This window comes from Erithacus rubecula (assembly GCF_903797595.1).
Source record: "Erithacus rubecula genome assembly, chromosome: 15".
NCBI classification, from domain to species: domain Eukaryota; kingdom Metazoa; phylum Chordata; class Aves; order Passeriformes; family Muscicapidae; genus Erithacus; species Erithacus rubecula.
Genome location: NC_136667.1, coordinates 18,596,604 through 18,607,988, shown reverse-complemented (window position 1 = coordinate 18,607,988; position 11,385 = coordinate 18,596,604). Strand labels below are relative to the sequence as shown.

General features: G+C 54.4%; 2 protein-coding genes across 2 annotated transcripts in view; one reads left to right on the top strand and one right to left on the bottom strand.

Moving 5' to 3' along the window:
• The window catches only part of TMLHE (trimethyllysine hydroxylase, epsilon), a 102,544-nt gene that overhangs the window by 25,786 nt on the left and 65,373 nt on the right, over positions 1-11,385 (bottom strand). The window lies entirely within an intron of this gene.
• Positions 157-10,361, top strand: ARHGAP36 (Rho GTPase activating protein 36). Its single transcript, XM_079319197.1, has 11 exons — positions 157-292; positions 1,889-2,047; positions 3,612-3,674; positions 4,676-4,923; positions 5,725-5,920; positions 6,608-6,663; positions 6,947-7,097; positions 7,997-8,145; positions 8,836-9,006; positions 9,357-9,454; positions 10,000-10,361. Exons 2-11 carry the CDS (start codon positions 1,933-1,935, stop codon positions 10,127-10,129), a joined length of 1,377 nt encoding a protein of 458 aa, XP_079175323.1. The 5' UTR covers positions 157-292; positions 1,889-1,932; the 3' UTR covers positions 10,130-10,361.

Here is an 11,385-nt window from a genome sequence, read left to right as displayed (position 1 = left end):
GTGCTGGCTGCCCCTGGCTGGGGGGAATTGAGCAATCCCAGCGTGGGAAGCTCCTTCCATCCAACCCTGCCCTCTCTCCACACGCTGCTGCTGGCTCTCGTTTTTGGCACAAATTTCACATTCTCGTCCCCTCTCTCCTCCCCTCGCCTGTGGCAGCTCCTTCCCATCACTTCCCCTCCTCTCCTCCTGCCTGCCGGCTGGGAGGGCCCCCGGAGCCTCTGAGGAGACACTGCTGTGAAAGCCAAAGGGGAGCAGGGAGCTCCAGGAGCTGCTGCCAGAGGACAGGGACAAGGTAAATGTGGGTCTGTTCTAGCTGGGAGGAGACAAACTGGAACTGGGGGAGCTCCTGGGAATGCAGGGGGCAGCTGGACCAGCTTTCACCATGGCATCTCCTGAAATAAGCACCAGCCCTGGTTTTGACTGAGATTCCTGCTCTGGCATCCCATCCAAAGGAGCATTTTTGGGTTTTTGTGGGGCTCTGGCTTTGCCCCTGCTGTGGGGCAGCATTTCCTTCCTTGTGGGGATTCCAGTGCCTGTCCAGGCTGAGCGAGCTCTCCTGGCCTCTGGGACCCACAGGGGTCACTGGTCCCTGTAGGGTCACCCATCCCTGTCCCCTGCAGGGACACCCATCCCTGCTGGCAGCTCTGGCTGCAGCAGTTGCTGTCCCTGGCACATGGAGATTCTCTCACCTGTGACAGACAAGGAGTTTCCTGCCCCAGGATGGAAATTCTAAAAATCCCTGTGTTGCACCTCCTTTATTTGACAGAGGGCAGGAATAGATGGAATACTGGGAAGGAATTCCTGGCTGGGAGGGAGGGCAGCCCTGGCACAGGTGCCCAGAGCAGCTGTGGCTGCCCCTGGGTCCCTGGCAGTGCCCAAGGCCAGGCTGGATGTGGTTTGGAGCAGCCTGGGACAGTGGGAGGTGTTAGGAATTGAGGTAGTTTTTGAGGTCTCAACCCAAACCAGTGTGGGATTCTGTGATGCAGTTGAATTCCCTTTCCAGTGTGCCCTTACAGAAAACTCAGAACAATTATTTTATATTTGTTTTCTCTTTAGTTTCAGGAACTGAAATTTCCTGGCAACAGGAGCCAGTCTCAGGGGCTGGAGGGTCCCTGTCTCGTTCTTGGGGGTCTCTCCCTCATCCCTGGAGACTTCCAGGCATTTATTTTTCATTCTTTCCTTGAGCCTCTCTGGGGAGGCTCCTGGCAGAGCCTGTACTCTGACCTCAGCCCTGCCTTCCCTCTGGGGCTGCTGCTGCTCTTTGGACCGAGCTGGTGCAGGGACAGTGGCACAGGTGGCACCTGCAGGAGGTGGCACCGGGCTGGAGGCAGCCAGGTCAGTGTGGGCTGAGGAACCAGGTCCCTGTGTGCTCCCCCAGGGCTGCACGCAGCAGGGAGGGCTCCCCAGAGCTCTGGAGAGAAGATGGGGTGCCCAGGGTGGGCTCCAGCCTGTGCCAGGGGTGGGGGCTGTGGCACCTCTGGGCACGTGCAGCTGTTTGTGATGAAAGGGGATAAATGATAGAATTGGGGAATTGCTTGTGTTGGGAGGGACCTTTAGGCTCCTGTCCCTCCATGCAGGGACATTTCTCACCATCCCAGGCTGCTCCAAGCCCCAGGGTCCAGCCTGGCCTGGGCACTGCCAGGAGCAGCCACAGCCTCTCTGGCACCCTGTGCCGGGGCTCCCCACCCTCACACGGAGCAATTCCTGCCCCAAATCCGTCCTAAATCCCTTCTCCTGAGGGTCCAGGGAAGGCAGAAGTGAGGTGATGCGGTTGGGGCTGTTTGGAGAGGGACAGAGGGACAGATGTGTGCAGCAGGGACTCCCCGGGGCGCTGCCAGCAGCTCCTGTCCCCAGGCAGGTGTCGCTGCCATGCCTTCCTGTCACACAGGTGTGGTTTCCTCGGCTCAGCCCTGGGGCGGTGGCAGCCCCGGGATGCAGCCCGTGGCTCTGCAGAGCCTGTCCGAGCTGGAGAGAGCCAGTCTGCAGGAGCTGGCGCTGTTCCGCCTGCAGGAGAGGCTGCCCGGGGCAGCGCTGAGCCTGGACAGAGGTACCGGGGGGGAGGGACGGGAGGGGACAGGAGGGGATGGGTGGGACAGCAGGGGACAGGAGGGACTGAATGGGACAGGAGGGACGTGATGGGACAGGAGGGACAGGGTGGGACAGCAGGGGACAGCAGGGGATGGGAGGGACGGGAGGGATAGGGAGGGACAGGAGGGGATGGAGGGGACAGGGTGGGAGAGCATGAGACAGGAGGGACAGGGTGGGACATGATGGGATATGAGGGGACAGAATGGGACAAGATGGGACAGGAGGGACAGACAGAGACAGGATGGGACAGGACGGGATGGGAGGGACAGGAGGGGCAGAAAGGGACAGCAGGGATATGATGGGAGAGCCTGGGAGAGCATGGGAGAGCATGTGACTGGAGGGACATGATGGGACACGATGGAACCAGAGTGACACAATGGGACATGATGGGGAAGGATGGAAAGGAGGGACAGGAGGGACAGGAGACTCCTGCCAGGGGATGCTGGTGCTGAGCCATTCCTGCTGCTCACCCCCTGCCCCACAGCCCGGGGTGATGATTATGGAAAGACTTTTGTGACACACTTTGATCTGTTTTATTTCTCATTCCTGCTTTATTCTGAGCCCTGAGCAGCCTGGGGGGGGGGTTGTGTGTCCACAACAGTGTGAGAACCTGACCCCCCCAAACCCAAACCAGATGTGAGAACTCGGCCATGTCCCCCCTGGGGCTGTGAGAGTGCCTGAGCTGACACCCAGGCTTGCTTTCCCATCCTGATATCCCCAAGGTTTCATGCCATGAAATGCCTTCATGGAGAGTCCAGCACAGCCCCCCTCTCCTTCCCAGAACTCCCAGTGGCTCCAGAGCTGCAGCACCAGTCCCTGGAGGATCTGACCACAAACATCCTGATTCCTTTTCTGTTTTGTTTAGTTTTGGACTGTTGTGATCCCCCTTGCAGTGACACCCTGCAGCAACAGCTCCTCTAGGGACCAGTGCACTGCCAAAAGAAAAAAACCCAAACCCCAATATTTCCTTCCTGGTTGGTCTGTGTGCTGCTGGATAATTTATGTTGGCTTCTACACTGATGTTCCTCATTCCAGCTGTCAGAGCTTTCCTCTAAGCCTTACAAAATAACCCAAACAAGCAGCTATAAGCTGTTCCTAGGAAGAGAATTCCTCAGGAATGAGGAGTATGGGCCAGGATGGGGTGATGTGTCCTGGAAGGATTCAGTGTGGGCAGGGAGTGAATTCTCAGTTCACTGCTGCTGGATGTGTGAGGTGGGATTCCTCAGAGCAGGAGGGGATTTGTGATGGGGTTTGGTACAACTTCTTATGCCTGTGCTCTGTAAAACATTCCCAAAACCTTTCTGGGCCTCACTGCTCGTGTAAAACCATGGAATCCTTCCACCTCTTCATCTGGGGAGGGTGGTGCCCATCTCTGGGAATGTTTCCAGTCAGTGCTGTCCAACCCATGCTGTGATGTCCATCTAGTGACTGCAGTGTCCCCTGGCTGGGGCTGCAGAGGGACAGGGACCCTGTGCACACCCAGCCCCAAGGTGCTGCTGCTGAAATTTCCCCTTCTCTCCCAGATGGCTCCAGAGGCATCAAATCCATCAGGCAGAAGCTGGAGAGCTTCTCCAAGGACAGGAAAGGTGAGCAGCCTCCCTGTTACCTGCTTTGGTCCCTGTCTCGGGGGAATGGGGATTTCTGGGAGGTGGGAGGTGCCCCAGGTGGCTCTGCTGCTCTTGGGGTGGAGCTGGGAAGGCACAGGAATTGTGGAATGTGTGGGATGGGAAATGCATTCTCCAAGGAACAGCCAGAAATGTGTCTGTCTGCCCATCTTGCCCCAGTATTGCTGCCTCCAATCCCAGAATCCCAGAGCAGAGCCAGGTGGGGATGAACTTCCCCACACCAGTGCAAAGCCCACTCAAGGAAACTACTGAAATTGATGCCTCATATTTCACCAAAAAGGATTTGTGGTTCTGCCACCCCAGGGCAGTGCCAAGGCTAGGGGTGAGGAGAGAGAGGGGTGGAAAGGGACAATTATTTGGGAAAAATACCACAAATAGCAGGACTTTTCCTGAGCAGGCATAGCTGAGGCAAGAGAAAACTGGAGGCTACAACTTGGGAAGAATTTTTTTTTGTGATTTATGAAGTTGTTTGAGATTTTCATGGAACTGTAGCCAGTTAGAGGAGTTAGCACTGAGAGATAAAAGAAACAATGGGATGGATTCCACTGATTGATGAATGGGAAAAAAAAAGAAAAAAAAAAGATTTGTCTTTACAAACAAAACTGCAGGTTTGCTAATAAATGAAATTGGATATTGGAAGATGAAAGGAGCAGTGGGGAAAAACTATGATTTCTGTAAGAATTAAAAATGCAAAGGGAGGGAGATACATTGGAGGGGAAACTCAGGTGTCAGGTGTTTGGGCATTCTGTGCCTCTCAGGTACCTCAGCAATGGGGAAAGAGAGAGGGAAATGTGGATGGGAAATTGGGATAAAAAGGAGGCTGAGTCCTCCAAAAATCTGAGAGATGCCATGGCCTCTCCCTTTATTGGAATAAAGCAAAAGGATTTCCCTGCCTCCTGTTTGGACACCAACCCCCGGTGTTTTGGGTTCATTTTCCCGACCCCCCTGTGCTGTGCCCCCAGAGTGCTCCCCCCACACCTTTGGGGTGCCGCTGCCCCAGGTCATCGCCAACGACCGCGCCTGCCGCCAGCTGCAGGCGGCCGTGGGCAGCAGCCGCCGCCTCTGCCTGGAGGTGGAGGCCACTGTCACCTCGTTCCGCGCCCAGAGGCACCGGCGGCTGGCGCCGGGCACCAGCTGCATCCGAGCATCCTTTCCCGAGGAGCCGCCGCCGCCCGCGCCGCGCCACAGGAGCGGCAGGAGGGAGCGCAGGGTGCGGACCTAAAACGGGCTGGGGGGAATTCAGCATTGATGGGATTCCCAGAGTGTGCTCCCCAAAACGGGCTGGGGGGAATTCAGCAATGATGGGATTCCCAGAGTGTGCTCCCCAAAACGGGCTGGGGGGAATTCAGCAATGATGGGATTCCCAGAGTGTGCTCCCCAAAACGGGCTGGGGGGAATTCAGCATTGATGGGATTCCCAGAGTGTGCTCCCCAAAACGGGCTGGGGGGAATTCAGCATTGATGGGATTCCCAGGGTGTGTTCCCCAAAACGGGCTGGGGGGAATTCAGCATTGATGGGATTCCCAGAGTGTGCTCCCCAAAACGGGCTGGGGGAAATTCAGCAATGATGGGATTCCCAGGGTGTGCTCCCCAAAACGGGCTGAGGGGGAATGCGGCATTAATGGGATTCCCAGGACCCAGGGGTAGAATATTGGATGGAACATTGGGATGGAATATTGGATGGGATATTGGATGGGATATTGGGATGGGTTATTGGATAGAATATTGGGATGGAATATTGGATGGGATATAGGATGGAATATTAGATGGGATATTGGGCTGGAATATTGGATGGAATATTGGGATGGGATATTGGATGGGATATTGGATGTGATATTGGGCTGGAGTTCCTGGCTGGGAGGGTGGGCAGGCCCTGCCCAGGTGTCCAGAGCAGCCGTGGGTCCTGGCTGGGTGGCTTTGGAGCAGGCTGGGCCAGGGGCAGTGTCCCTGCCATGGGGATCTCAGGGCACTGATGGTCCCTGGGGCCATTCCTGCCCCTCTGCTCCCCACAGGGGGCCATGTCCGTGGATTCCATCACCGACCTGGCTGACAACACCTCCCGGCTGCTGGAGGCTCTGCAGCTCTGCCACCCCCAGGAGCTGCAGCCCCGCAGGAGCCGGGGCAAGAAGAGAGCCCTGAGCCTGAACCCCCTGGGCTGGCAGGTGCCCCGGCTGCTGGACAGGTGCTGCACACACCTGGAGACGCACGGTGAGGGCGGAGGGTGCTCACCAGCACAGCCTGGGCTTCACCCCAAGGGAGTCTTTCCCAGCCAGGGTGATTGTGTGGGTGCTGAGCCAAGGCATCTCCCAAAAATCCTCCTGTGGAGGGAGTCCCCTGGGCTGATTTATTGCATATTTTATTTTATTTATTTTATTTTAATTTTATTTTATGTTATTTTATTTTATTGTTTATTTCATTGTTTATTTTTTTAGTTTTAATTATGTATTTTGAGACTGCTGTTTATGCGATTGCACATTTTTTTGATTGGTGTTTTTATGCTGTTCACGAGTTTTTGTCTAAAACTTTCCTGAGTCCCCCGGGCTGGATGCAGCAGCAGAAGGGAATGTCACTGTGTGTGTCACTGAGCATCAGCTGCTGCATACCAGCCCTCAGTGCAGGACTGTGGGGATGGGATTGGATGGGATCTGATGGGATCTGGTGGGATCCGATGGGATTTGATGGGATCTGGTGGGATCGGATGGGATCTGATGGGGTTTGATGGGGTTTGATGGGGTCTGATGGGATTGTATGGGATCTGGTGGGATCTGATGGGATTTGATGGGATCTGATCAGATCTGGTGGGATCTGATGGGATTGGATGGGATCTGCCAGGAGCACTGGGGTGGCACTGGGGTGGCAGGTGACAATGCCCAGCACTGACCCCTCTGCCCCCAGGGCTCCACACCGTCGGCATTTTCCGTGTCGGGAGCTCCAAGAAGAGAGTCCAGCAGGTAAAGGGGACATCCCTGCAGGGTCTGGCTGTGCCCCAGGGGTTCAGGGGATGGGGGGAGCAGCACAGGTGTGCAGAGATTCAGGGGAGGGGGAGAGCAGCACAGGTGTGCAGGGGCTCAGGGGAGGGGGAGAGCAGCACTGGTGTGCAGGGGCTCAGGGGATGGGAGCTGGCACAGGTGTGCAGGGGCTCAGAGCATAGAAGGAGCTGGCACAGGTGTGCAGAGGTGTAAAACACACCTGCACTGACCCTGATCTCCATCGTGCTCCTCTCCCCTCCCCCAGCTGCGGGAGGAGTTCGATCGGGGGCTGGATGTTTACCTGGATGAGCAGCAGAGCGTTCATGACGTGGCCGCGCTGCTCAAGGAGTTCCTGCGGGACATGCCCGAGCCCCTGATCCCCCGGGAGCTCTACGGGGCTTTCCTCAGCACCGCCCGTGAGTGCCCGGGGGGGGCGGCGGAGGCTGGGACCCCACCAGTTCGTTATTCCATTATTCGATTATTTAATTATTCAATTATTTAATAATTCAATTATTCTATTATTTCATTATTTCATTATTTCATTATTCGATTATTCCATTATTCTATTATTTAATAATTCAATTTTAAAATTATTTAATATTTAATATTTCGATTATTTAATTATTTAATATTTTGATTATTTAATTATTTGAATAGTTAAATATTTAATGATTTAATGACTTAATTATTAAACCTCGTAATCATTTAATTATTTAATTATCTAACTATAAAACAATTATTTAATTATTTAAAGATTCGAACATTTATTTATTTATTTATCTGAAAACTTATTTATTTATTTATTTATTTATTCATTATTTATTTATCATTATTCTTACTTTATTCAATTTGGTGATTAAATCTCACCTGCTCAGGCTGCTCCAAGCCCTGTCCAGCCAGGTTTCCATCCAACGTCCAACATCTAGCACAGCCCTTGCTGGGTTGTAGGAGAAATTGGACTTTTGGGCAGTAAATTAACATGATTATGCAGAAGCTGATTTATTATTTATTTTTTAGTTGTGATTACATCTTTTAAGACTGCTGTTTATTTGATTACACATTTTTGATTGTTGTTTTTATGCTGTTTACAAGTTTTTTAGGTACGATGATCGATGGCTGTCTAAAACTTTACTGCTTACTTTTATTTGGGGTGTTTTAGCTTTGCCATTTAGTTTTTAGCTTTTTTTTTTTTTTCATTGAGTACAATTTATGTTTTAGTGGTTTGAAGGGTTTTAACAACCATTTAACCATTAATAAACCATGTAAAAATGGTTTATTTTGTGGAGGGACCCTCACTAAGAGCTGCTCTCCCCAGGCATGGAGGGGCCAGCACAGCTGGAGACGCTGCAGCTGCTGCTGCTGCTGCTGCCCCCGTGCCACGGTGACACCCTGCTGCGGCTCCTGCGCTTCCTGGCAGAGGTGGCACGGCATGCTGAGAGCTCCTGGGACCCCCAGGGCCACCAGGTGAGACTGCTCCAGGTGGGCTGTGGGGGTAATGTGCTGGGGATGGTGTGGATGGAGCTGCTGCGAGCCTGGGTGAAGGGTTTGGGGAGAAAATAAACCTAAACCTTTCACAGAGCTCCAGGATCTGAAGCTGTTGCAAACCTGGGCTTGGGGAGAAAATACACCCAAATTCTTCATGGAACCAACCCTGGCATGCTGCAAGCCTGGGCTTGGGGAGAAAATAAACCCAAACCTTCATGGAAACAACCCCAGGATCTGGAGATGCTGCAAGCCTGGGTGAAGGTTTTGGGGAGAAAACAAACCCAAACCTTCATGGAACCAACATCTGAAGCTGCTGCAATCCTGGGCTTGGGAAAAAAACAAACCCAAACTCTTTACAGAACCAACCCCAGGATCTGGAGCTGCTGCGAGCCTGGGTGAAGACCTGGGGAGAAAACACCCCCAAACCTTTCACAGAAGCCCAGGACTGGTGTGGCTGGGAAGGGTGGGGAGGTGAGGCAGGTGCCAATGGGATGAGTGTGGGTTCCAGCATCTCAAACCCTTTGTGCTGGCCCTGCCAGCAGCTCAGAGGGCACCAAACTGCATCCCCGACCAGCATCTCCCCTTTGTGCCCCCACCCTGGGGTGGGTGAGGATACATCCCATCCCACTGCACCCACAGCCCACAGGCTCCTCCTGTACTTCCTTGCAGATCCCTGGCAATAAAATGACAGTGTCCAACCTGGCCACAGTCTTTGGTCCCAACATCTTGCAGAAGGAGAAGCCTGGAGAGAAGGATGCTGGTGCCCTGAACTTTGAGGACAGTGCTGCCATAATCCTGGTGCTGCAGAGGCTGATTGAGCACCACCACTCCCTGTTCATGGTACGTGGGGCTCATCTGGACCCTGAGCTCTTCCAGGAGCAGCAGGGAAGGATTTTGTCCCTGTCAGAGATGCACAACTTGGTCTGTGCCCATCCTCTCTCCCACAGAGCATGTGCAGGCATCAGAGTCCCCCCAATTCTATTGGAATGTGACATTTCAGGACCCCAAAAAGCCTTATGACAATTTTTGGGGTCTGCAGGGAGCTGAAGCACTGGGGATAGTGGGGGGAAAGCAGGGGCTGAGATGCTGCAGACCCTGGGAGGGTGTGACACCAACGCTCAGGGGATGTCACCACGTCCTGGACTCCTCCAGGGCAGGGCCCCACGGGTGGTGTGGCTGTGTCTCCCCAGGTGTCCCCAGAGATGCAGTGTGACGTGCTGAGGAGGCTGTTCCAGACAGACCCCGATGTCATCGAGTACCTGCTGCGCAGGAAGTTCCCTGACATGCTGTGAGTGCCCAAGGGGCTCCCAGGGACACGGGGACAGTGACAGCACAGTGACAGCACACCCTGCAGGGCATGGGGACAATGACAGCACACCCTGCACACCCTGCAGGGCATGGGGACAGTGACAACACAGTGACAGCACACCCTGGGCTGGGTCCACCCTAGCACATCACACAGGAGGGGGTTTGTTCCCATGGGTGGAATTAGGGGATGGTTGGAAATGGGATCCTGGGAAGCAGGGGATGCTCAGGAACCTCCAGTGGAGCTGGTGACTCTTCAGTAAATATGAATTGTCCTGTGGGAAGGGTTTTCCTGTCCATCCACTTCCTAGGAGGGGGCTTGGAGCAACCTGCTGTGGGGGAAGATGGACTAGATGTTCCTCAAAGTCCCTTCAACCCAAACCCAGGATTCTGTGATCCATGCTGCAGCTCCCTGTCAGTCTTCACACTCCTTCTGGGGATGGCAGTCTGGGATCTTGGGGTCACTGCTCCAGCCCATTTGGGAGAAGCATTTGCAAGCAGCATCTCTCTTTTTTTCTGCTTCCTCAGGAGCCCAGAGCATGAGGATCCCAGGGAGGAGCAGCCTCCCCCTACCTGGACACACAGCCTGCAGCCAGGCTCAGTCTCCTCAGAGCTCTTCAGCAACATCTCCTTCCTTAACCTGGACGTTGGCATCTAGAGCACAAAACCCAAAAAAACCCCCGCCCCTGGCTCAGCTGCCAGGCTGGCACCTCCCTGCAGGTCTCAGCTCAGCCTCATTCTCCCAGCAGCTTGGGAAATGGAATTCCATCCCTGGAGCATCCCTGCTGGGAGCTGGGGCTGCTCACCTGGAGCAGATATGACTCAGAGGGACCTTAGCCATGCACCCAAATGTTTTTGTAATGGCCTGGAGGGACAGGGCAAGGGGAACTGCTTCCATTGCCAGAGGGCATGGCCAGACAGAGAAATTCAGAGAAATACAGAGAAATTCAGAGAAATTCAGGGAAATTCAGAGAATTCTCTCCCCTGAGGGCAGTGATGCCCTGCCACAGGCAGGGACACCTCCCACAGCACCAGGCTGCTCCATCCAGCCTGGCCTTGAGCCTTTCCAGGGATGGGGCAGCCACAGCAGGGTGTTTCTGGGGATAAACCAAATATTGCAAACAATATTGCACATTCCACCACAGCCTGCCCCCAGGGCTGCTCTGAAGGCACCCAGACCCAGCCCAGGACTGGGTTTTATTGTGCAGAGATCCTTCCCTGTGGATCAGCTCAGTGGGGATGGGTGGGGAGGCATTTCCCAGAGGAGCCTGTGCTATGAGATAACTGCTGAGACCCCCTGGCAGCTGATAAGCTCCAGAGGGCAGCAGGGCTGTTGGGTCTGGAGCAGCAGATAAATTTGGGACACCACAAGGCTGTGGGAGGTTCCAGAGGCCACCAGAACACTGTCAGCTGTGAAACCAGCACCGTGCCCAGCCTGGCTCTGGTGGGATTGTTCCTGCTGCCAGAGCAGCCCCCAGCCCTTCAAACCCCTTCCTGGGCTGGTGGGACAGTGGCACAGGGTGCCCAGAGCAGCTGTGGATCTCTGGAAGTGTCTGAGACCAGGCTGGATGGAGCAGTGGGAGGTGGAATGGGATGGGATGGGCTTTAGGGTCCTTCCCACCCAAACCTTCTGTGATTCCCTGGTTGCAGGGTGTGACAGGGATGCTGGTACAGGAGGCAGCTCTCTGCAGGAAATTCCTGCTGGATTTCACTTTCCCGGCAGCAAAACGAGGGCACGGGGAGCTCCCTGGGAGCTTTCAGACCCACAGAGGGTTTTTATCCCTGGCAGTGTTGATGGGACATCGCTGGAAACTCCACTTGAGGGCAGCCCAGGCTGCTCAGAGACTCTGGGGCTGCCCTGGAGCTGTTCCATCACGAAATAAAATCCCCTCCTCAGCAGCTCCAAACTCACCA